This window comes from Anolis sagrei, chromosome 1 (assembly GCF_037176765.1).
Source record: "Anolis sagrei isolate rAnoSag1 chromosome 1, rAnoSag1.mat, whole genome shotgun sequence".
NCBI lineage: Eukaryota > Metazoa > Chordata > Lepidosauria > Squamata > Dactyloidae > Anolis > Anolis sagrei.
The window spans coordinates 140,505,335-140,532,357 of record NC_090021.1 but is presented as its reverse complement, the minus strand read 5'-3'; the positions used below and the strand labels follow the sequence as shown (position 1 = coordinate 140,532,357).

General features: G+C 40.4%; 2 protein-coding genes across 4 annotated transcripts in view; both read left to right on the top strand.

The window, feature by feature from the left end:
* MATR3 (matrin 3) overlaps positions 1–1,243 on the top strand; it is a 35,478-nt gene extending 34,235 nt beyond the window's left edge. For all 3 annotated transcript variants that reach the window (XM_060786528.2, XM_060786511.2, XM_060786521.2), the window contains one exon: positions 202–1,243. In XM_060786528.2, coding sequence (XP_060642511.2) covers positions 202–276 — 75 coding nt within the window. In that variant the 3' untranslated portion in view covers positions 277–1,243. The remainder of the gene's footprint in view (positions 1–201) is intronic.
* A 3,552-nt stretch (positions 1,244–4,795) lies between these two features.
* On the top strand, positions 4,796–25,542 carry PAIP2 (poly(A) binding protein interacting protein 2). Its single transcript, XM_060786416.2, has 4 exons — positions 4,796–4,994; positions 15,588–15,747; positions 22,535–22,714; positions 24,445–25,542. The coding sequence occupies exons 1-4, from the start codon at positions 4,801–4,803 to the stop codon at positions 24,499–24,501; spliced, it is 591 nt and encodes a 196-aa protein (XP_060642399.2). The 5' UTR covers positions 4,796–4,800; the 3' UTR covers positions 24,502–25,542.
* Positions 25,543–27,023: the final 1,481 nt, after the last annotated feature.

Genomic DNA, 27,023 nt, shown 5'->3' with positions numbered 1-27,023 from the left:
GGTTGTAGCATTCAGTTCATCACAGTATATGGAAAGCATCATAATGCAGAACCTGTAGGATTTGCAGTCATTTCACGTCATCAAAAACCCCAGTTGGTACGAGGACACTATTTTAAAGGAATGTTGGACAACATGACTGAGTGCATCAAATGCTTGCTCCGTGAAACTTAAATTACATTTTACTTGTTCTCTACTTTACAGAAACACATGGAGAAAATGTCTGAAGACCAGAAAGCGAAAAAAAAAGATGTGAATGCTGAAAAGGAGGATGCTTAAGAATTTAAGGAAAACATGTTTTATTTTTAATGTTTATGTTTATTTCAGTACAGCAAAATTGAGGAAATACATAGATTTTAGTAGAATAAATAAAAACGTATAATTCTGTTAATGTGTTTTAATGTTATGGCAAACTCTGCATTCTGAAATCTTTTATTTGTGCAAAGGGGAGGATGACAACATATTTTCTGTCCAGATTGTTGCTTCTAAAGGACTGTTACATAATTTGGAAGAACAGAGAATTTTATCTGCAGTAATCTTTTCAGTCTTTGAAAAATATCTTTAAATGTTCGGGGGTGTTTTTCTTTTTTAGTTAATTTGGTATATTTCTCCCTTCTGGAACATTTTGCATTCCATTTTTGAGTCCAGATACTATTTTCACTGGGCTTCCATAATTTCATTTGTTTTAAGACTCATGAAAATTTATGTGGCTTTAAAAATGTGGAAACTTTTTCTTTTTAGTATTGCTGTATTACATAGTGAATAGAAAAATTTATACCCAGCTTTAACAAATAATCTATTATCTCGGTCCTCATTTTTTGTCCTATTCTTGCAGCAAGTAAGTTCTTAACTGTTTGACCAGTATTACCTTTCAAAGTTTTTGCTTGCAACTTTAAGTTAGTACTTTTCATACAACTTCAGTATAAGCAAAAGGAACATTTCAACCCTAAACTGTAAATATTTACCTTTTTTATGTTTGTATTTCAACTCTAATCCTAGATTAGTTACTAAAAGATCACTACTTTTGGATGTTTAAGCTCCATAGTAACATGTCTAGATTGGGGCCTACCATCTTCAGATTGCTTTCATCATATGACTTTGTTTTTAATGTACCTTTACATAGCTGATGTGAACGATGGCTTGTGTGTAAAATCTGTTTTCATGTAGATTTATTAATCACTTCGACAGCTTACTTAACTGTAGATCCAGAGTGTTAAAATGTCAAACCAATAAACTGTCAAAACAAGTCAGGAGTAATTCTTTGTAGTTTTTTCTATGATCCTGTGCATAAGCCATCCCTAATTTGGACAAATGCTGGCATTCTCCAGTGGATGCAATTTGGGTGTTCCGCCAATCCTCTGGGAGCAACTTCCTAATACTGGAGTGTCCCATCTATAGCCATGTCAGCTGGGAGAAGAGAATGCTGACGTACTCATTGGAAATTCAAGAAAGTGTTGGCCGATTCCTTCTCCCAGCTGAAGAATTTAATGGAGTGACCATGGCAGCATGCTCCATATATTACTAGAATGCTTCCTTCTGCAGAGGGAGGAAGGGGATTAGGTGAAAACTCCAGACCTCACTTCATTGTCTATCCAGCAGTAACACACTCCTGCTAAAGTTATGCTGAAAGAAGATCAATACATTGACTGTATCAAACTACTGTAAATTCATTCAACAGTGTAGATGTAGCCCTAGATTCACCAACCTTCTGGCACAGGAGTTAATAGCTGCTAACAGTATTGAACAGGCCTTTGCAAGGATCTGTCAGCCACCAGAGTTGTTTGTGCCTGATAGGCCACATGATGATGTTATACAGTAGACAAACATTCACGAGTTGGAGCTGCTGAGCAATAGCAAAGACCAATTGCCTGGGTTAAAGCAAAAGCATCTACACAATTGGGTTGACAAACCAAGGTGGGACATGGTAGCATAGGAACAGGAGCGGAATGGCGAGGCAAAAGAGGCAATAGGCGCTGTCTTGAAAAAATGGCAGCATTGTAGCCCTTTAGCTTTATAATACAAAAGTAAAAGCTGATTTGTCATCTAAGGATCCTGTTTTAATTCAAGCTAGGAGAGACGGAAGGTGTAAAGCTCTGCATAGAATGGGCTTTGCCACTTGCCCAAAGCCTCATGCAGTCTTGGCAGTATGACCAGATTTGGGTTAAAAATGTGGATTCTGCATTTACAGTCTGCTTTCTGCAGTAATTTTTCATGCTTCTGCACATCTCCAGTAAATTCATATTTAGAAAAAAACGTACAGTGTAGAGGTAAATACCTTGGAGATCTGCTTTAAAACCTGGATTCACTGTTCCACCTATATCCGTAGTTCCCAACCTTTTTTTTTTTTTTTTTTTTGATCAGGGACCACTCTCTGACATTAGTACCAAAAGGGTTACGAATCGGTTTTTGGTCAACTTTAGATTTGGTTTGGTTCTTTGGGATGCTGATTAACAAAATTGCACTGGATAGACCATATCAGCTCTAGTTTCCAATACAGAACATATGCCACCCAGTAGTCACCATCTGCTCGCCTACAGAAAACCATAATTAATAATCTAGAGCTGATGTAGTAGTACTCTTTCATAGGCAACCTCTCCCCTCCCAACATCCCCATTGCCTCGGCACTGTAAGAGGGTTCATGAGACCAGTCGCTCTTGTTGCCATGTGGTTTTGAAACAAATGTGTCATTATAGTGAGGCTGTGGACCATATTTTCATAGGGATCATTGATTTATAGGAATCACACTAGCTATCACAGATGTTGGCTGTCATCCCTGCTGAATCGATGAAGTGGGATATCCATTAGCCATCTCTTCCATTGAGATTTCACATGTACTTTTAGGAAACTTCTCCCCAGAATTACCAGCCACGGTTTTTGGCACATTTGAGTAGTAAGATAGGGGAGACCCAAGGGACCATAAACCATACTTAAATTTTGTGGAATGTCCATAGCATTTCTATGCCGCTCTCAAACGTACATAAAGCAATGTGTTAATTATTCATAGCAATAGTTAGCAGTTATACCGGTTTCCTCTCACACTGTTAATTTTACACATTTAAGCACAGGACATACTTCAAGTATTGAAAAAGGGGGTTGTTTTATGTGGTTGCATCATTTCCCAAGGCAACTCCACCATGGACAAGATTTATTCAGGAGTTTGCCTTTGCTTCCTTTGAGGCTGAGAAAGTGTGACTCAGCCAAGGACATCCAGGATTACCATGGTTGAGCAGGGATGTGAATCTTGGTCTCTTGTGCCCTAGACAACACTCAAACAACTAATGGCTCTTGTAGTTCCCGTTTGGCCCCGTTTGGCCAGAGGTTCTTCTGTGGATCAGTAAAGTAACAAATCAGGAGGTATGGCTTCAGTGTCCTTCACAGATAACCATCAATTTAAAAGAAAAGCAATGAAAACCATATCTCAGAACCATTTTTAGATGTGTATGTTTCTGGCTCAAAGCAGTAGAACTTGCTAACTCTTTAAACCACATGTAACTTTTTGTGTAATTGTTAACATGTTGCCATCGTGACATATACTGCTTTGAAATTGGGTCCATCATTTTGAAACAACTCTGTATTTTGCTTAAGGTCAGCACAAGGACTCTTGAATATGTTTCCTCGAGTAGAAATGGGGGCTGCATAATGTATACCTTATAGCCCTCCAAGTCTGCAATCCAAAATACTAACCGGAGGCCTCCACAAAAACTAGGACTGAAGGCTAAGATCTACACTACATTCGCACAGTAGCCCTAGTCTATGGGACAGAGTCCTAGCCAGAAACAAACACGAACAAGCCCTTAACACAGTGGAAATGCTGAGATGGACACTTGGCTTGACACTTCTCAACCATGTGCCAAATTATGGCATCTATCAAAGACTGGGAATAAAAGCGGTCAGCAAGAAAATGCAGGAAGCAAGACTACGGAGGTACAGCCTGTCATGGGAAGAGAATCGACATCAGTGGCACAAACAGCACTACATTTAGAGATTGCAGGATGACGACCACGTGGACAAAGGCGAAAGAAAAGATGGCTGGACACTATCAACAAAGACACACGCTGTCGACCTGAGATGTCCAAAATAAAGCCCTGTAGAAACGACAGTCACAAAGCTAATCGTTCCATTGGGAAAATAGCTTGGAAAGAAGACTGTATTTCAATATAATGTGAAGTTAATAGAGTTTGGGGTATAGCATTGGGCCTATTTTTAAATGTGATTCTCAAGGAACTAGAAACCCCATTTATGCATCTAACTAAGGCCCCTTCCAGATAACTTAAGGCCCCTTCTATACTGCCATATAAAACCCAGATTATCTGCTTTGAACTGGATTATAGGAGTCTTCACTGTGGCCCCTTCTACACTGCCATATAAAGATTATCTGCTTTGAACTGGATTATAGAAGTCTACAATGCGACCCCTTCTACACTACCATATAAAATTCAGATTATCCGCTTTGAACTAGATTATAGGACTCTACACTGCGGCCCCTTCTACACAGCCCGTACAAAATCCATTTTACCTGCTTTGAACTGGATTATATGGCAGTGTAGACTCATACAATCCAGTTCAAAGCAGATAAAGTGTATAATCCGCTCTGATAATCTTGGTAATATGGCGGTGTAGAAAAGGCCTGTATTGAAGATCACGGCGCTGGGTAATATCTCTTTAAAACAATAGAGGCGCCCTCTCCCTTTCCTAAGGAGGCTTCTTCTCCAAACCGGGGCCTCTCTAGCCGTTGGCGACTCTGTGTGCCTCAGCTTGGACCAAGCGGAAGTGCGGCGGCGGCGCGTGAGCGAGGCCCACGACATGCTGAACACGCAGGCGCCGGAAGTGAAGTCACTTCCGGCCCAGGGTGGTTGTTGTGTTTCCCAAAGAAGGGGGTGGCCAAGGCGAAGGAAGAAAGGAGGGGACCCGAGGAGAGGAGAGGAGGAAGGGAGAGAGAGAGAGAGAGAGAAGCGCCAGCTCGGAGGCTCCGCGTCTGCCTCGCTTCGACCACGAAGGTGAGGGGAGGGGCTCAGCCTTGGAGGGGAAAGCGGGCGTTTGGCAGGCTGGGCGAAATGGGCTCCAGCCTCGCCTCCTCAGCACACCCCCTCCCGCACCCTCTTCATCCGGGTCCCTCACAGACTGGGCTACCTGGCCATGAGGGGCGTGGCGCGCGACGCGTCGTTCACTATCAGAAGAGAAGGAGGGAGGGGCGGGGCTTTCGAGGGCGCTGAGTGAGGAGGCGAACAAAGAGGCCTGAGGGGGCGGGGCCCGGGCGCGCGAGGGGGCGGGGCCTGAGGGGCTCTTCCCTGCTCCTCCCTCCCCTCCTGGGACTCTTCCTTGGCTTGACTTGTCTGCATCTTTGGGCCCCTCCACATAGCCCTCCATCCCAGAATAGTAGAAAATCCTACATTGTGGACTCAGATAACCCAATCCAAAGCAGATATTGTGGGTTATTCTGCCTTGACATTCGGGGATATGGGGCCCTTTCCTATGAAGAAATACTGAAGGGATTCCATAGAGGAGAAGGGGGATAGTGTTTCTGTCCAAACAAACAAAACAATTTGGCTAGTTGGGAACAACAGCTTGGAGTGGTTCTCTAAAACAAAGTGTCCCTTGAGTGTTCCTTTTCTAAAAGTATTTATCCTCCTGTTTATTTATTTGTTGTGTCAGGACAACCAGTCAAATTATGTTACATTTCTAACAGAACAAAGCAAACAAACAGACAAAATACAAAATGTATGAGTTTGGTAGTTGGTTAAATTTCCTTTGACCAGTTTCTGGCCACTTGGAGTGCCTCTGGTGTTGCTGCAAGAAGGTCCTCCATTGTGCATGTGGCAGGGCTTAGGTTGCATTGCAGCAGGTGGTCAGTGGTTTGTTCTTCTCCACACTCGCATTTCGAGGATTCCACTTTGTAGCCCCATTTCTGAAGGTTGGCTCTGCATCTCGTGGTGCCAGAGCGCAGTCTGTTCAGCACCTTCCAAGTCGCCCAGTCTTCTGTGTGCCCAGGGGGGAGTCTGTCGTTTGGTATCAGCCATTGGTTGAGGTTCTGGGTTTGAGCCTGCCACTTTTGGACTCTCGCTTGCTGAGGTGTTCCAGTGAGTGTCTCTGTAGATCTTAGAAAACTATGTCTTCATTTAAATCGTTGACGTGCTGCCTTGACATTCGGGGATATAGGGCCCTTTCCTATGAAGAAATGCTGAAGGGATTCCATAGAGGAGAAGGGGGATAGCGTTTCTGTCCAAACAAACAAAACAATTTGGCTAGTCGGGAACAACAGCTCGGAGTGGTTCTCTAAAACTAGGTGTCCCTTGAGTGTTCCTTTTCTAAAAGTATTTATCCAGAAAAAGGGGGGGGATTTAAAATACCTGTATTCACTTCTGCATAAGTCCTTGGAGATGGGACTCAAGTCTAAATACAGCCTCCATTTATGTTCCATGTACACATAGCCTGAAGGTAACCATTTTCCAATGATTTTGTGCATAATGGTTTGTGCACACTGAACCACCAGGGATAATAATAATCTATATAAATAAAAATGTAATGTTCGTTTGTGGAATTAATATAACTCAAAAACCACTGGACGAATTGACACCAAATTTGGACACAAAACGCCTACTAACCCAAGAAGTGACCATCACTCAAAAAAACTGATTTTGTCATTTGGGAGTTGTACTTGCTAGGATTTATAGTTAACCTACAATCAAAGAGCATTCGGAACTCCACCAATGATGGAATTGAACCTAATAATAATAATAATAATCATCATCATCATCTTTATTTATAACCCGCCACCATCTCTCCAAAGGGGACTCAGGGCGGCAAACATGAGGCCAAGCCCAAAATAATACAACATAATAAACACACAATAACAAAATACATCATAACAAAATATGAAATAACAAATAAAATCAACAATATAAAACAGTATAATAAAACTGGACACAGAGGGTGGGCCAAATGTATGAGGTGAAATGTTAAAAAATTAAAACCCTGGGTGAGATAGGGATGAAATTGCATTGTAGGGGAGGAGCCATGGGATTTAGCCATTTTAGCGGCGGGAAGGTGCTTTATTCTGATGGCAGCTATATTTATTTATTTATTTATTTAAAACAGCCAGATGGGTTGAGTGGTCATTCTCCGAAAGCACAGCGGAAGAGCCAGGTTTTTTATCTTTCTTAAAAACAGCTAGGGTGGGGGCTTGATCTCCCTAGCCAGCGAATTCCAAAAGTGGGGAGTCACACATGTGGCACACAGGACTCTCATGACCCAACAGAAAATACTAGAAGAGGTTGGTGGGCATTGATCTTGAGTTTGGGAGTTGTAGTTCACCTACATCCAGAGAGCACTGTGGGCTCAAACAGTGATGGGTCTGGACCAAACTAGACATATTCCATATGCCCAAATATGAACACAGATGGCATTTGGAAGAAATAGACCTTGATATTTGGGTGTTGTAGTTACTGGGATTTATAGTTCACCTACAATCAAAGAGCATTCTGAACCCCACCAACAATGGAATTGTTCCAAACTTTCCACACACAACCCCTATGACCAACAAAAAACACTTAAGGCCATCCAGTCCAACTCCCTTCTCCAGGGCAAGAAAACATAATCAAAGCCCTCCTGACAAAGAGCCATCCAGCCATAGAGATAGATAGATGGATAGATAGATATGATCCACACACACACACACATATAGTATCATAGATATAAAAAGGGACAATTACATGTTGCATGTTCCAGAGTGGGCAAACCAGACAATCTCCACATCAACACTGACAAAGAAACAGCAAGAAATACTGTTTACCCAGAAGCACAAAAAATTACATATATTAGAAACCATCACTTTCTCATTACTTTATTTTCAGATCACCAGACTGAGCCACAGCAATGCGTGGCAGGGGATGGCTAGTAATAAAATAAAACTTTATTTATATCCTGCCACCATCTCCCCAAGGAGACTCGGGATGGCTTACATGAGGCCAAGCCCTACAATAGAATACAGCAATCAGGCCTGTAGCGAGGGGGTGGTTTTAGTGGTTCAACCCCCACCCCTTGAAATGTTTCAGATTTTTTAAAAAAACTGGTTTACTCATGAATTTTAACTGGTTAACCAAATCCTCATGTTAAGTCTATGAGATGCAAAAAATTAAGAGTCCCTCCAGAACTGCAAGCACTATCTCAAGCAAATATTGACAATTTATTCACACTGTCATTACTTGCAGCAATAGCCGATGTAGTGAAGAAACCAAGTTGGGGGGAGTGGGTGTTGAATGCTCTCATTAAGGAGGCCAGACTTGGTGGATGTGGTTGACAGGGGTGGAGCTGCAGGCTATGGAAGGCTGCTCTGCCCCCTCCTGTGCTCTTTGCTTCAGCATGACCTAGGAGGCAGGTTTCAAACCCCCCCCCCTGCAAAATTTTCAACCCCTCCCGAATTTTTTTTCTGGCTACGGCCCTGACAGCAATGCTAATAACAACATACAATGACAACAAAATAAAATAAAGAAACAATATAGAAAGCACATCAAACAATATACAATCACAAACACAGAAAATAAGTCACAGTGGGCAGGGCTAGTAGCGAGGATTAAAAGTTTAAAACACTGGGTGAGAAGGAAATGTAATGTATCTGGACAGGGAATCAAAGGTGACAGTCTTTCAGCCGCCCAGGTGGGGAATTTTGTATTTTTGAGCTCCAGATAAGCAATGCTCAGCCTGAGAATTAAAGACTGTGTATATGATCACTGATTGCAGAGTCCCAGTTTTTCTGCATAAAGGTATAGTTGCTGTAAATGTGTGCAGGTAGTCCCAGATTCTGTAGGTTTCTTCTTAAGTTGAATATGTATGTAAGTCAGAACAGGTATATTTTTAATTGTAACTCCAGGCATACACACACAAACTTTTGGATAGCATAGGGCAGTGGTTTTGAACCTGTGGGTCCCCAGATGTTTTGGCTTTCAACTCCCAGAAATCCTAAACAGCTGGTAAACTGGTTGGGATTTCTGGGAGTTGTAGGCCAAAACACCTAGGAACCCACAGTTGAGGACCACTGGTCTAGAACAGGCATGGACAAACTTCAGCTCTCCAGGCATTTTGGACTCCAACTCTCACAATTCCTAATATCTGGTAGACTGCTGGGAATTGTGGGAGTTGAAGTCCAAAATGCCTGGAGAGCCGAAGTTTGCCCATGCCTGGTCTAGAAGGTGCTACAAGATCACATGAATGTCTGGAGGGCTATACATGGCAGAAATGTGGCACGTGGATGTATTACAAGTGAAATTTGCCAAAAAAATCTAATTGGTACAGGCTTTGCTATATATATCTCCTCTGCCCCCCCCCCTTTTTTTTTTGTTTTGTTATTACAACAATCCTGCGTGGCTGAATTAGGATTAGAACCTGACTCACTAGTCTCGAAATGAGGGTCCTCCCACCCTGAACCAGCCCTTTTCTTCCATACCTTTTATTTGTGGTTAAAAAAGAAATCTGTTGAATGGAACAGTGCACTTCTGAAAATCAAATAGAATAAACAGCAGGGTCGGGTTGTTCTTCATACTTTCCTTTATGCAATTTCTGGGGCACCTGACATGACATTGTTCTTCTTCAGTGTGCTCTCAGTGAAGTCCTTAATCAGATACTGGCTTTAAAGACTAGGATTTGTTTGCTTTTGCGGGAGACTCTGTATAGAGCATATTTGGTGTATGGCATACTGCCCTAAACTGATTGTTTCTGTGCACCAGTTTGAGACTTTACCTCTTCCTTAGTCTCAGTAGAACTTCCAGTGCTGTGATAAAAATCTACTTTCTCCATTGTCGGTCTGTTTTAAGTGCTTGAAGACTTGTAGAGCTGGTTTTTTATGTGTATGAACCATACAGTAACCTGTTGAACCATGAATTTCTCCTATGAATTGTTTCAGCAAAGAAAACCTAAAGGAGTATTCATTGGTAGTCTCAACCACGCATCAACCAGGGGAGTCTAGTGCCTTTGAGTATTTAGACCCTCACTGGATTTACCCAAGCAGTAATATTTTAAACTTGAAATACATGTGGATATTTTTTTTCCTTACCGATCTAGCTCTTAATTCAGGAATGAAGATAAATGTATCTATATTTGTTAGAGTCTTTGAGGAGTAGTCTAGATGAAAAAATGCAATTTATAGTCAAATCTCAGTTGGAGATAACAAGCAATACAATTCCCATCAAGTTTTGTATTCATGTTTGCATTGGAAGATTCATTCAGGTCTCATTGCATTCAAGTCGAGGAGACATCAAGATTTATTTCTTTATTGGTAAAACAAGTGGAAGTTTGTATTTATTAATTAATATATTCTTGTGTGTAGCCATTAAATCAGGCATGGGCAAACTTCGTCTCTCCAGGTGTTTTGGACTTCAAAAACACCTGAAGAGTGTTTCAAGAAATCCCAACCAGTTTACTGGCTGTTAGGAATTGTGGGAGTTGAAGTCCATAACACCTAGAGAACTGGTCTGCCCATTCCTGTGTTATATTCAAGTATTGCTGAGGGCTTTTATGGTTCATATTTTATTACCGAAACAAAATATAAATATTTACAACGTAGTAATACATTCCAATTAAAGATAACTATCACTCAGGCACTATAAAGTATGATTTGTTAATAGCTTTTCCTTAATTTCAAAAGTATGTTTTATCATTATAGAAATACTTGGCACTTGAACAAATTCAGATCATTTCAAAAGTTCACATATACACAGTGTCCCATTAGCATTTGAAATACCTTCTGATGTAAACACTGTTAACTGTTTCATAATAACATCTAGAATAGAATATTTTTTCAGTCATTTACAGTTACCTTTCTGCCAAGGAAAAGTTTCATAGCAACCAAAACACAGATTAAAAATGAAACCTTAATTTAAGCATAGCCTGTAAGCAAATGCATAACGAAAACATAGTAAAAACACAGCAATAAAAGACATGGCCAGGACCCAACTGGTGAGATTCCTCTGCAGATGCATGCCTGCTTAGATGCCAAAAGCCCACCTGAATAAAATTGTCTTTTCTTGCTAAGGAAAAGATAACAGAGCGGTGAGCCCAGCTTCTTTGAACAGGATTTTCTGTATGCATGTACATGCACGGTTATTCCTATTGCGTAACTTTTTTAAAAATTTCAAGTCTTTTGAAAGCCACAGAGCATGAAAAAATGTGTAACAAAATTAAGGTAATACCATTGATGTTAATAATTTTACAGCTGGAATTTTTCTGTTTCATCTTGAGCTTAAATTAAGGCAGTTCTCCAGCATTTAATTAATCAAGAGTAGTGAGCACATCCTGTTCACTCAGAAGACCTGCCCGAGGAATACTTCTGGTTTCCAAGGGTCTGCTTTTTTTCTGGAGCAAAACATACCGTATTTAGAACTTGAATATAAAAAAGTTTCAACAGATGTTCAGTTCTGTTTTCTAGACGGAAAGAACAGGCAAGGACTAGAGTGTTTTATGGTCTTTTAGACAAGTTCACTAAAGTTTTGCATTTACTGATATGGAATGCAGAATTGATACATTTGGTGAATTTATTTTGTTAATAATTGTCTGTTCTTTGTTCTTATGAGAAAAAGAAGACTCCCAGGGAGTAATATACGTTGCTGATTATATATATAACGTGCCACAATTTAGTGATAAGGAAGAGTGAAGGGCAATGATAAAATTAATTCTTGGCTGTGTATCTCTAATGAAGTAAATGAAAGGAACCCTTCCTAGCCTTTGGTCCTTCTGAGGTGGTGGACCAGTGGTTCTCAACCTGTGGATCCCCAGATGTTTTGGCCTTCAACTTCCAGAAATCCTAACAACTGGTAAACTGGCTGGGATTTCTGAGAGTTGTAGGCCAAAACACCTGGGGACCCACAGCTTGAAAACCACTGAGGTCGACCATCACTTAGAAGATTAATTTTTATTGTTTCTGAGAAGTGGCATTTTCTTGCTGTTTTCATTTATTACTGTTTCTTAATTGCATATATGTGTTCAGTGGAGTAAAAATGACACATATATCTTCTAGTTTAAACAGTTTCCCAGAAATTATTTGTGCAAATCAAAATACAATCATTTACTATTTTTCCTCAATTATGTGCAGAATACTTCACAAGCATATGAGCTCTCGTGTTGATGTGGCCCAGTGTTATTCATGCTTTTCACTTTTAGGGGGCACTTTCCATATCACCTTAGGAATCACTGCACATATGCTATGGATATAAACTAGGGTATTCAGTTTCTGTTAGGGAATAGTGCACATATTTGGTCTCTGGTGAACCTGGTTGGCCATTCCTGAATGTTCTCACTAAAGAAGACTACCAACAAAGTTCTAAGGCGTTTCATATTTCTTAGGAACATTGTTTGAAACCACTCATCTAGGATTTTTAAATGAAGCCAAGCTCCATTGTGGGCAAGTGTGAGATAAAGCTGAAGTGCTTTTGTACATATTAAAATAACATACTTATTGTAGATGTTGCTCTGTAAAGACCAAACAGATGTTTATTGGTAGTTTTGGGGGGCAATATATAATTTGTTCTTTGCTTTTCCAAGAAAGATTATAGTGAAAATGGACTGGAATCAAATGTATCGAAGGATTTTATTCTCTTTTGTATCTGAGCACACTATTTAATTGCCAATCCATTGTATACATTTTTATTCCCATAGTAGACACAAACCAGTCATACACAATATTGAAAAGTAAACAAGGAACCTGTTCTTTTAGAGCAAAATTGTGCAAGTATGGCTTCCCCTCTTATTTTACATCATCTTTCACAGGTGAGTTTGTGAGGTCACAATCTCATTTGACATCAAGATCCTGTGAATTACTGTATAGCAGGATCCAGTAAGAAGAGGCATAGAGCTGCCAGAGGGAAGTCTGTACTTAAACACAGCTCCCTTTGAATGTTGCAAATGGAGAGAGAAACATGATGAAATTTCTAAGGTGACTAGTGGTCTAGATTCCCAGGCTAAATCATAGAATCAGTATGCGTTTAAAAATGGAGGTAAACGGAATAATTTGTTTGACTGTTATGGTGTAAACATTGTGACCAGAGCCTATAATATTGTGCAATTTTAATATTTAGCCCATTGATGCTAATTTCAATATGTTCTTTTTGGCAGCAACAGCAGAATGATGCATCATTACAAAGTGCTCTTGTTTATACATTCAAATGCATGAGAATTGTGATTTATGAACGGCTTTGTCAAAACTGTTTTTCAGGAATTGTTAGCAAATATCCAATTTGTTGAGTTTTATTATGACTGGGGCCACCCCTAACCTTTTGCCTACTGATCCTTGGAGAGTTTCCTGGAAAGGGAGAACCATTGTAGCCAATGGGAACAAGTAAGATGCTGGTCCCTGGGACACTAGATACCTAGTTTTTGGTCTCCTGCTTCAGATGACTTGAGAAGCACCTATCTGAAGGGTCAATATTAAAAGAGACTTTGGCCACAGAGATGTTTTTAGCTCCTCACTCAAGGTTTGTGAGAGAGTGCCTTTCCCTCAGAGCAAGCAGCAAAGCAAATTAGTCTCAATACCCCTACCTCCATTCAGTATCACAGTGAGTTGCAGTCCTTTTCTGAGAGAAAGAAGAGGCGCCTCAGTTCTTGCCTCCACCACTCTTCCTTTCTCTTTGCCTCTGGGTTGCCTCTGTCATCTCCTTCTCTTCCAAAGGGAATAACTGCCAACCACACACTATTCAATTCCCTAGGTTGTGAGGGAGAAACTTAGCTTTGCCATGAAGACCCTGTAACAACTTCATCGTGAAGCTAAGTTTCTTCGTCATCAGTGAGAGAAATCAAAAGTATTAAGTTGGTGTTTTTTCCCAACAGAGGAGATGACAGAGACAACCCAGAGGCAACTATAGCCAAGTTTCTCCCCCACAAGTGAGGGAAATGAATGACACGGCATAGGCAGTTTTGCCAGCAGATGAGACAACAGAGGCAAAGTAAAGCGAAGAGTGGCAGAGGAGAGAATTGAGGAATTTATTCTTTATTACCTCCCTCTCAGATTCTACCTCACTCCCAGAAGAAAGGTCTGAACCCCCTTAAAATTTCATCCCTCTCTCATCTGAGTCCAACAACTTCCCCAGGCTGTGTTTCCAAGTGAAACCAGCACTTCCAGCATCTTGACCCTTGGTGTACCCTTTGTCACAGGTTAGTTTGGTAATTTTGGTGCACATAGAAAAGAAACGTATAGAGGTAAAACACTAGGTGGAGGAGATGGCGGATTCAGATGGCAACTCTGCTGTAGAGCTGCATGTGACCTTAGTCTCTAAGGCTTAAAGCCTAAGCCTTAGACCAGGGGTCCTCAGACTTTTTAAACAGAGAGCCAGGTCACAGTCCCTCAAACTGTTGGAGGGCCAGATTATAATTTGAAAAAAGCATGAATGAATTCCTATGCACACTGCACATACCTTATTTGTAGTGCAAAAAAACACTTAAAATCAATACAATAATAAAATGAAGAACAAATTTAACAAATATAAACTTATTAGTATTTCAATGGGAAGTGTGGGCCTGCTTTTGGCTGATGAGATAGGGTGGTTGTTGTGTGCTTTCAAGTTGTTTCAGACTTAAGATTGTTGTTGTTGTTGTTGTTGTTGTTGTTGTGTGCTTTCAAGTCATTTCAGACTTAGGCTGACCCTGAGCGAGGGCCGGGTAAATGACTTTGGAGGGACGTATCCAGTCCCCGGGCCTTAGTTTGAGGACCCCTGCCTTAGACTCTACAGGCCACACCAGATAATTGTGAGGACCACGTCCAGGCTCCAGGCCACATGCTGTGCAGATCTGCTCTAGTCAATCACACTAATGAGTTGACATTCCAGTAGTGCATTCGTTGGAATAGGCTAACATGCGACTCCAGGTTAAAGCTTCTGCAAGGGGAAAATGGCTTGTCGACCTCTGGTTTTTTATTACTTATTATTTAATATTTATCTCTGTCTTTGGCACAGGAAGAGAGACTAGCCAGGGGCTGCAAGGGGCTCATGTGAATAGTTGCAGAAGAAGGAAATGAGTGGGTTATACATAATTGATGCTGACATTGACAGATGGATTAGCACAACCCACTTTCCTGTAGAATATATAGATTGTTGTAGCGTCTCTGTTGTACCCTCTCAACAAGCCAGCAGGCTCTGTATAACAGAAGCGAGGAAAGGCTGATATGTGTGCTGTCTTAACTAGTTTTGAATGTCTGGACATTCAGTTGCCCCTGGCCAAATTCTGTCTCCAGCTTGATATCTGCCTGCACATATTGGCCCAATGGCTCTGTTTCTGGGGAGAAATGTAAGTTTTTGAACAGGAGCATTCTCCAGACACAATTTATCTAATCTAGCTTTTGCAGAACCTAATGTAGACCTTGTACGCATATGTTCCCTCCCCCCCCCCACCTTTTCTGGTCCTTAGCAAGAATTATCATTGCAGTTTAATCTGGGAACTGTATAAAGATAATTTACAAAAATACAGTGTAAGGGGATACAAGTTAATTTAAATCATTGTGCATTAAATGTGTATACGTAAAGAAAGTTTCAATGAAATTAGATGAAGCTGACTTTGCATAAATATGGTTAGAAATTCCACTGAAACTCCGAACTGCTCTTTTTTCTTTCTTTCAGGCTTAAGCTCAGAAGTGCAACCATGAAAGATCCAAATCGCAGGAGTACTAGTCCAAACATTATCAATGAAGATGTGATCATGAATGGTCACTCTCATGAAGATGATAATCCATTTGCTGAGTATATGTGGATGGAAAATGAAGAGGAGTTCAACAGGCAGGTAGGTTAGTAGGTAGAGAGTCCATCCCAAATCCTTAAGGGAGGAATTTATTTATTTAAAATACCTAGGACCTGCTGTTTGACACAAGATCTTAAGGCAGCTTGAGCATAAAATCCATTTGAAACCATTGAGTTTTATCTATCTAATTATTTAATCTATAGTCCCCCTTTCCCCCAACACAGGTTTCAAATTATGTATAAATTAAACCATAATGGATAATTTTAAAAGTCTAAAATCATCTTAAGCAGCATACCAATTAAAGCATTTTTAAATAATTTATAATTAAAACAAGTCAACATATCTTAAAACTTTATTAAGGCAAAATCATTATATTCCATAGGCTTTGATTAAAAAGTAGTGTTTTAACCTCGAGCTTAAAAGTAGACAGAATTGGCACTAATAAGCCTTCCAAAAGTGGGGCAATCCACAACCGGGGGCCAAAGCAGAGAGGCCCTCTCCAACATCTTCATACATAAATTTCTCCCAATTGTGGGACACAGGAGGCAAAGCTACTTCTGATATATTTTATTACAAACTGGAGACTAGCAAAATTCTAAAAGAAGCCAAGGCTTGTTAATCAGCCCTGCACAGAAATGACTGTAAGTGCAGAGAGCCAGTGATGTAGTGCTTTGAGCCTTGTGCTATGACTTCAGAAACCAGGGATTGAATCCCGCTTGGTCATGGACTGGGTAGTCTTAAGCAAACCATATTTCCTCAGCCTCAGAAAAAGGCAAAGCACTACACTAGAGATAATTTTGTATTCATTAATATACTAGCCTAGGTACCTGGTGATTTCCGAGTTAGGTATTTTGTAATGATAAATATTAGAACACAAGGGTCTTTGGATGTGGGTGGACTACAGTTCCCATCATCCTCTTTTAATTCCTGCTTGAAACCTTTCCAGCTTTTGTGTGTGTGCCAAGTTTGGTCCAGATCCACCACTCAGAGTTCACAGTGCACTCTGGATGTGGGTGTACTACAACTCCCATCATTCTGGTTCCTCCAGATCCAGCCTGTATTTTAAAGTAGTCATGATGGATACGTGTCAAGTTTGGTCCTAATCTCTATTTGGTGGGTCTGCAGATGTTGGAGCCATCCTAGAAAATGTGTACTAGTAGAGCCATACATATAAAAATATTTTCATTTTTATTAGATAGACAGACATAGGTATATTAATATTCTGCTTCTTCTCTTCCAAAGGAAACTGAAAGCAGCTAACACCAAAATTCATAGGTAAAGGTAAAGGTTTCCCCTTGACATTAAGTCTACTCAAGTCTGACTTTGGGAGGTGGTGCTTATCTCCATTTCTAAACCAAAGAGTCGGCGTTGTCCATAGACACCTGCAAGGTCATGTGGCTGGCATGACTGCATGGAGCACAGTTACCTTCCCGCCAAAGTGGTGCCTATTGATCTACTCACATTTCCGTGTTTTCAAACTGCTAGGTTGGCAAAAGCTGGCGCTAGTAAAGGGAGCTCACCCTGTCCCGTGGATTCAAACTGCTGACCTTCCGGTCAGCAAGTTCTACAGCTTAGCAGTTTAACCTGCTGCATCACCACGACCCAAAAATCATACAATATGAAAATTCAAACCAAAAACATACAAACATTAAACTAGAAGTAAATAAAGGGCTTATTAAAAAGTACATAGTTTAAACCAATAAAGCCATTTAAAAACCTGTTAAAGTACATAAAACTCAGCATCTCCTGACTCAATCTTAAAAACTTTCTTCTTTAAAAGCCTGCTTGAAAACCTCAATTTACACCATCTTTGTCAGTTGATCTTCATCTGTTTATATGAAAAAAAAGCCTGCATGTTGGCTTCAAAGATAGAAATGACTTGTAATCAGATGCCTACCCAGCTGTCTGCTGTCAACTGAAGAGCTCTGCTTGATCTGTTCAGTTTGCCCTTTCACGTAATCCTAGCATGGATACACTTTAGAGTGGATAGTCTTTCCTGAAGTAACATTGAGCTCAAGTTTTGACATCAAGCTTTCTCTGGCACAAACAATTTGTGTGCTGCTCTTAGTTTTAAAATTCTGTTAATTGTGATACTGTTTTGTTTTATAAAATATTTTTAAGAATGCAGCTTACAGAAACAGTGTAAACGTACAACGAAGGTTTCACTGCATTCCACAGATGCTTGTTTTGATCTCGGTAACAAAAGCTTGCCTCTGAATAAACTTTGCCAAGAAAAACCCATGTTAGGGTCACCTTACTTGAGTGGGAGATTGCCAACAAATATCAGATGCTGTAGGCTATATTTCAAAGCCATTTCTGGGGTATTTCTTGCCTAAGGAAACGCTATGAAATTCATAGGGTCACCAGAACTAGCAGTAAAACCTTTGTTCAGAAGATCCCCAAAATAATCGATGAATTGTGTCCAAAACATTACTACAGTCTTTGTTTTGGTCCCATTAAATAACACAGTTCTCAACTTGTGGATCCCCAGGTGTTTTGGCCTACAACTTCCAGAAATCCCAGCCAGTTTACCAGTTGTTAGGATTTCTGGGGGTTGAAGGTTGTTAGGATTTCTGGGGACCCACAGGTTGAGAACCACTGAAATAACACCATATTTTTTGGCTCTCTGATGAAATATGTGGATTTGTAAAGCATAGCACACAATCCAAACCTCATAGTACAAAAGATAATATAAGAAACATTTCTTGTTTTCTAGAAGCTCAAATTTCTCTCAAGCTTTGCTGTCGTAAACACACACAAAATAGCTCTTAGTCATATCCCTTGCTTACTTGATACTTCAATTGCAGCTCTTCCCTCTACTTGAATTGTATAGTCCTTAGTACCCTATTCTGGACAGGGTTCTGGAGCATATGATCTAGAAAGTTAATATTCTGTATATATTTCAGATTTTAATATTAACATCAAATATGTAGTATGATTTTACATAGGATTTGTGCCACATTAGAACAGTAAAGACAAATATCACGTAAGTAAAAGAAACATTAAATATTAACCAAAATTAAAATAAGGTGTAAACACTAAGCTAATCTGGGTGTCCGCTATTGCAACACATCCAATAAAGTGGTTTTGAACCATTATTTAAAAAGATTAGGACTAAGTATGTTCCTGTCTACTTGGAATACACGAAGCTAATTCCAGAATTGTGTTTAAGAACTGGGCCAAGAGTCCAGAAAATCCTTCTCCCAATGTGTCCATTCCACTTTCTTTGCTAGTTGTACCTAGCATGCTTTATTATGCCCGTTGTTTGCCTTAAATAGTTGAGCAAATAGTTTTCATGGTTGCCTTTTGCTAAGCAGGGTTTTTTTTTTTAAATGAGACTAATTATTTGGATCCATTTTGATCTGACTTCAAGCCAGGTAATGGAACAAAAAGAGTTTGGTAACCTTTGTGGGGGTGACACTCATTGATTTTGCTGGATTTTGGTGGCATTTCCTTCTGGGCTACTTTGCTGAGATGAGCCTTGCAGGCACTGCTTTACATTTGCTCTGTTACTCCCTTGAAGGGTTGATCAAGAACTCCTGTTCAATTCCTTGGCCATTGTTTTGGGGAATTCTTCAAGAGTCAGTTATCTCCCTATGCTGTTTAAGAAATACATGAAAAGGCTGGAAGAAGTTATCCAGAGTTTGGGGATACGCATTCCTGTCTCTCCATTGTCCCTCAATCCAAGGAAAATATCTGTTCTAAACCTTTTCCCACCCACTCACCACCCACCTCCATGTCAGGAGCAACTTGTGAAACTGCAAGTTACTTCTGGTGTGAGAGAACTGGCTGTCTGCAGGGACATTGCTCGGGGGATGCCGGGATTTTTGATGTTTCACCATCCTTATGGGTGGTGTCCCCGCATGAGAGCTCAACCTGCTCTCCCCAGATTCAATCTGCTGACCTATTGGTCAGCAGTCCTGCCAGCACAAGGTTTTAACCCATTGCGCCTGGTGCCTGTTGGTAATAGTCTAAATCAGTATTTCTCAAACTCCTCCAGGTGTTTTGGACTACAGTTCTCAGAAATCCCAGCCAACTTGCCAGCTGTTAGGAATTGTGAGTTGAAGTCCAAAACATCTGAAGGAGCAGAGCTTGAGAAATACTGGTCTAGATGATGATGAGTAAGTTGAAACTCAGTCCAGACAAGACTGTGGTGCATCTCTAAAGACACAACTCTGCAGTATGAGTGTGCAGTATGACTCCCGCATCTATGTTGGATATGTTCTAAGGCAGATACAAGCACAAACCCATTCAGTGGATACCTGAAACCATGAACCTTATATATTGACTATGAGCTAGAAACATACTATAGAATTTCACTGGAGGATCTAGAGAGGCCAAGGGGAAAATATTTTTTGGAGCATCAGTAGGTGAAACTATGGATTCATATTCCTGGGTAAGAAGGGGTGGATTGTGTCTTGGATTCAGCCTTGACTCTTGCATGCTCACATTTTTACAAAAATCTGAGCACATTTACCAATGCACTAATTAAAACTAATGTACCAGCTGCTCCCGTTTTCTTGGGCTGTGCGATTTGGCTATAGTGATACATCACGTTCCAACTGGATTATTGTAATACACTCTATGTGAAGTTGCCTTTAAAGAGTGTTCATAAACTCCAGTGGTGCAAATTGCTGCAGCCAGATCGCTAACAAGCGCTGGCTACGGAGAGCACACAACTCCCTGGTTGCAACAGCTCCACTGGCTGCCAGACTGTTTCTGGCCAATATTCAAAGTGCTGGTCTCGAACTCTTTTAACACCCTATATACCTCAGGCCCAAGAGGTTGGAAGAATACTATCTTCCCATATGAATCTATCCATGTTTTAAGATTAGGGGAGATACTTCTCTTTACTCCCTGCTTTCACAGCATGCTTGGTGGGAATGCAGAAAACCTCCTCTGTGTTGTTCCTATACTTTGGATTTCCTTTCCAGTGACAGATAAAATGGCTCTTTTATTGTCTTTTCAACAGCCGATGATGACTTTTCTTTTCCAGGAAGCCTTTCTATAATACTGTACTGTTTTTAATCCTTGTTTTAGAGTAAGATTTTAAATTGTTTAAATGCTGCAATTTAATTATATTTTCATATTAATTTGTATGCTTTAACTATATGTTTGTGTTTTATGTCTTTTTGTAAGCTACCTAGAATCCCAGCTCAAGGGAAAAGCAAACTATACGAGAGTGAGTCAAAAGTTTTCTGCATTCTGGCTGTAGAATGTTTTCCATCAACTTTCAGAAAAGACAAATACATAATTTTCCCACATAAACTCCCTGCTTTTCTATGCATTTTGTCCATCTGACAACAAACTTTTGTATTCCCTTATTAAAAATGTTTTAGGCTGAGCTGCAAGCCATAAATGCTTTCCCTTTTCATCAGACATGAATCTTCATCTTCATTTGGCTTCTTTCAGGGATCCAAATAAGCTATAGTCCAATGGGGCAAGATCAGGACTATAGGGAGGATGCTTTAACACAGGGGTCCTCAAACTAAGGTCCAGGGGCTGGATTTGGCCCTCCAAGGTCATTTACCCGGCCCTCACTCAAGGTCAACCTAAGTCTGAAACGACTTGAAAGCAAACAACAACAACAATCCTATCTCATCAGCCAAAAGCAGGCCCACACTTCCCATTGAAATACTAATAAGTTTATATTTGTTAAAATTGTTCTTCATTTTATTATTGTATTGTTCCAAGGTCTCATTGCTCAGTGTCCTTGCAGCTGACCTCCTTTCTTCTTTTGCCTTTCGGCGTTCCTGAAATGTAGGAACCAGCAGTATGTTTTCCTCGCCCTCTTCTTCCTCCTCAACACTTGGCCCCAAATCCCCAACTCCTACATCTTCCGCCTCCTCTTCTACCTCCTCCTCAGAAGAGGAGTACACAACAGATTTGTGGCTTACAGCTCAGCCTAAAACATTTGTAATAAGGGGATATGAAAGCTTGTTGACAGATGGACAAAGTATATTGAAAAGCAGGGAGATTATGTCAAGAAAAGATGTATTCATTTTTCTGAGAGTTGATTTTAAAAAAAATCGGAAGCCAATGCAGATAATTTTGACTCATCCTTGTAAATAAAGGAATAGATAGATGTTTGATATTTGGAATGCAATGCTTTGTAATTACACTATGTAACAATATTTGAAAAAAAAATCTGTTCCTGATTTGAAAGTGTTATTTCCTGTTTAATTGTACGGTACTTACTTTGAAAATAGTTGTTCTACTCCGGAAGCTTAGTTTTTGTGGCTGCCAAAAACTATGTTGAATTGATTGAGATACTCATTTAAAAACTATTGCAAAGTGTGCTGCAGGATGTCCCGCAAAAACAAAATATTTGCAGTTTAATAAACCTTTTCTATGTTTTTATAATGGAATCAATTAGGAAATGACATTTATAACTTAGGAACAAAAATTATGTTACATAGTGTTCTCCAAGGAAGTTTTAACCTGCTTGCATCCTGCTTTTAACTGTTGAATTTTACAGTGTTTTGTATAGATGCTTGTTAGATGTTGTTTCTGTAGGTGTAAATGCATATCACCATTGGTTGGAGCATTAATAAAATTGGGCTGCTGTGAGTTTTCTGGGCTGTATGGCCATGTCCCAGAAGTATTTTCTCCTGACTTTTGCCCACATCTATGGCAGGCAGGGGTTGTGAGGTCTGTTGGAAACTAGGCAAGTGAGGTTTATATATCTGTGGAAAGCCCATGTTGCCCATATTTGTAATATGTAATTTATTTATTACATATTACAATAAGTATAGTCCTGAAGAATATCCAGATTTGTTGGACAGTACCCTAGTGGGAATAGTCTCTAATGTTCCTGTCCCAATTGCAGATTGAAGAGGAATTGTGGGAAGAAGAATTTATAGAACGTTGCTTCCAAGAAATGCTGGAAGAAGAAGAAGAACACGAGTGGTTTATTCCAGCCAGAGATCTCCCGCAAACGATGGATCAAATTCAGGACCAGTTGAACGATCTTGTTATCAGTGACGGCTCGTCGCTGGAAGACCTGGTGGTAAGTGCCCAGGTGTTAAAGCTGACCTGTATTTTAACCAAATGTCTCTTTCCAAGACAGCTGATATCCCTGCATTTTATAAGGGATCTGACCCATGTCGGACCTGAATTACATTATTCTGGCAGGAGACTGCATATCCATAACAGAGTCTTCTCCTTCCCTTTTACGTATTCACTTCATGTAGTGTGACTACGATAATCTATCCCCTTTAGATTGCTGTATGCATTAATCATTGCAGAGACTGCTTGAACGCATTTGTGAGTCTCAAGAGAGGGGCTGTGTGGTTAGGAAGGGGAGTGTGTTATTACTGACATCTAATGAGCTGCTCTCATTTTGGCTCTTGCACTCAGACCATTCTGATTCAGCACCTCCAAGCAAGGCCTTGAATATTTATTTATTTATTTATTTAGGTGTAGTCTAAGATCATACTTTTGTAAAGTGTTTTTTGACAATATTTTTTAGAGGAAGTATGCTGTTGCCTTCCTCTGAATACAGTCTATAGCACCCATTATTCCAGGGTGATCCGGTCTCGCTTCCAAGTCCTAACCAGGCCTGGCCATGCATAGCTTCTCATTTCTAACAGGATCTGGTACCTTCAGGGTATTTAGGCTGCTTTTCTACTGAACACAATGAAATTTATTTCTGAATATGCATTTCTGAGGTTGCAGTGTTAAATTGCTGGCATGAATTAAAAGCTTGACAGATCAGTAATTATGTTTAATCTTTCTTTTTACATATTATCAGATGCTGAGAGTGTACAGAAAAACTAATTAGCACACAGTGTAGGGAGTTACTAGCAGTACATGTTTTGCACAGTGCAATGGATTACAGGCACATATTTTATTTATATGTAAGTTAACTGTCTGGTACCAAGACAGTTAGGGTAGCCTTGTTGGCCATACAGTAAAATAAAGCGAAACCCTGAATCCACAAAAGAGCAGTACCTTTATTGACCAACCAAAATGCAGAAAATACATCATATAAGCTTTCAAAGCTTTGCTGGCTTCTTCATCAGATAAAAAGATGTGTTAAAAATTTTTGCTCGTCAACTTTTTTTAAGACTACAAATTGATACATATAACAACAGGAATAGCCAATTGTTAGTCTCAAATAGAGTAGATCCATTGTATGGGACTCTCGTGCACATTTCCTTTAACACAGTGGTTCTCAACCTGTGGGTCACCAGATGTTTTGGCCTTCAACTCCCAAAAATCCTAACAGCTTGTAAACTGGCTGGGATTTTTGGGAGTTGTAGGGCAAAACACCTGGAGACCCACAGGTTGAGACCCACTGCTTTAAACCAATTCATTCAGTGCATCTTGAGACTCTAATGCAACTAACAGTATGTCTTGGGACTCTTTAACTGTGGTCTTAATACAGCAGCATTAAAGCTAGCACCCAAGAGTCTTCCAAGCCCTGTCTGTAAGAGCCAAAGACAAGGCTTTGACAAATGGTGTCCATCTTTCTCACTTGATGGCTAGACTAGAAGTGTGGTTGTAGCTTCAGCTAAAAGATGGAAGGGTAGATAATGGAGAAGATGCAGTCATGGCTTTCTTAGATCAGCAATGTGACCTGTTTCTGGCCTTGTATGTTTTTATTATAAGACTGTATTGTGCTGTAGGATGTCCTCTGTATGTTTGGTGCTCTTTTTTGGTCTTTTTGACTGTAAAAAAAACTTGTGCAAATTCTTCATGCATAATCAAAGTTTTTAATATCTACCTATCTTCTAGGTGAAGAGTAATCTGAATCCAAACGCAAAGGAGTTTGTTCCTGGTGTGAAGTACTAAATATATGAGTAGACTGGGCCCTCTTTTGGTGGATGTAGCACAATTTCCACACTGTGAAGCCAGTATTAGAAGATTTAATTGTTAAAGCGCTCTCTCTTCTTGTCACTGTGTTACACTTACGCATTGCCAAAGTTTTGTTAGTCTTGCATGCTTAATAAAAGTGCTGAGACTGTTATTAAGTCAACTGCTGTCAGAGGTTAATGAAATGGAAAGGAGAAAAAAAAAATACCAATTGGACCCAGGCATTTTGTAAAGGAGACAGTGAGGTAGGAAGCACCAGTCAAGTTGAGAAAAGTAGCAAATTTCTGAGAAACTCTTGCAGTTCTGTTTTTAAGGAGGATTCGGACTGTGACAAAGAGTGGTCTGTTTTAACTAAAACGTAAGAGTTGGTGTTGATAGACACCTGCTAATGCCTTAATATGAAAATAAAAGCAAGGTTCATTCGATAATGCAGATTCGCTGGATTTCAGTACTGCTACTAACTCTTCCCATTATCAAGCAAAACGTCATGCTCTTCTTTTCTGAGAAAAGTGTGAAATTATGTATTATACATGGATTACTTTTACAGACCTGTACAGAGTCCTTTATCTTGGCTCCAGATCTGATGGAAGGGTGGGAAGAAGGCTTGCAGATGGATTGTATTTATGGCAAGTTATCATGATTGAATGTTTGTCCCACTTCTGAACTTATATGAAAAGTGATGTGAAATTGGACATCAAGGATTTTTCCAGGAATCCAGAAACATGGCACTGCCTATGTGAAATTCTACAACCTTAAGAGTTGGGTTTACCTGTCAAACTTTAGCATTGGTGATTTGAGTGGTGCTTTTCCCTTGCTTTGTTTAATCATCACTACACAATAGTCTACAGCACAACTTTTTTTTAATACAACTAGAACAGTTTTGGCTTCTTAAACTTCATATTTGGGTAGCTTTTGAGCTACCATATGTGTTCAGTGTGAATAGTGTTTAAGTTGAAAATATTGTAAAAAAATTATATTTTTTCAAAATATTTAAAAAAATAAATAATAGTAGAAATGACATTTTGATGATCTCTGGAGTGTTCATCTTGTTCAGAACATGTGGTTTCCCTTGTCCACGGGTGAGTGGGGGATTAATGAGGTTCGTCTCAGAAAATGGTGTATATAAGTTTGGTTGCAGTAGAAGAGAAACGGGCTTGAGTTAAATCTTCAGCATGAGCAAACTTTCTAACTTGGGTACCACATGTTAGCACTCCCTGCTAGGAGGACTAGCTGCCTGGTGATGGAAAGATGGAAGAAAGGAGAAAGAGGGAGAGAGGGAAGGAGGGAGGAAAGAGTGAAGGAAGGAAAGACAAAAGGGAAGGAAGAGTGAAAAGGTGGAAGGGAAGGATGAAAGGAAGGGAATTATAAAGGAAAAAAGAAAAGGAATGAAGAAATGAAGAGAAGGATGGAAGGTAGAAAGGAAGGGAAGGATAAAGGAGAAAGAAGGAAAGAGAAAAGGAAAGGAAGGAGAAAGAGGAAAGGATGAAAGTGTGGTAGGGAAGAGGATGGAAGGAGAAAGGGGAGAGGTAGGTAGGGAGGAAGTAAAGAGAGAAGGAAAGAAAGACAAAAGGGATGGATGGAAGGGAGGGAGGAAAGAGAGAAAGGAGGACAAAAGGGTGGAAGGGAATGGAGGAAGGGAGAAAGACGGAAGGGGAGAGAAGGAAAAACAAAAGGGAAGAAAGGAAGGAGAAAGAGGGAGAGAGGAAAGGAAGAATGAAAAGGTGGGAAGGAAGGAGAGAGTGAAGGAGGAAGGAAAGTGGAAGGAAGGACGACAGTGGAAGGGAAGGAGAAATAGAGGGAAGGAGGAAGGAATGAGAGAAGGATAGGATGGTAAGAGGGAGGAGGGCCTGAGAAAAGTGCCCAAGGGGCCACATCCAGCCCCCAGGCCTGGTTTTACCCCTACTTGGTCTAGGGCAGGGGTCCACAAACTTTTTAAACAGAGGGCCAGGTCACAGTCCCTCAAACTGTTGGAGGGCCGGATTATAATTTGAAAAAAACATGAATCAAATCCTGTGCACGCTGCACATATCTTATTTGTAGTGCAATAACACTTTAAAACAATACAATAATTAAAATGAAGAACAATTTTACCAGATATAAACGTATTAGTATTTCAATGGGAAGGGTGGGCCTGCTTTTGGCTGATGAGATAGGGTTGTTGTTGTTCTTGTGTGTTTTCAAGTCGTTTCAGACTTAGGTTGACCCTGAGCGAGGGCCAGGTAAATGACCTTGGAGGGCCGTATCCAGCCCCCGGGCCTTAGTTTGAGGACCCCTGGTCTAGGGCATATGCCCAGGTATGCCTGGGTGTCGGTGGGGCCAATGCTCACCTGCATTCTCCCTTCTCCAGCTCTAGGAAGGCCTGCCTCAGAAGGTCTCCATGGCAGTCTGCCGCCTCTCTTTGGGCAGGTTGTCTTTGTGGGTCTTCCAGTTTCCTTCATGCACCTTCTCCTCCCTCCCTCCCTCCCTCCCTCCCCTTCCCTTCAAACATCTCACCTAGCATC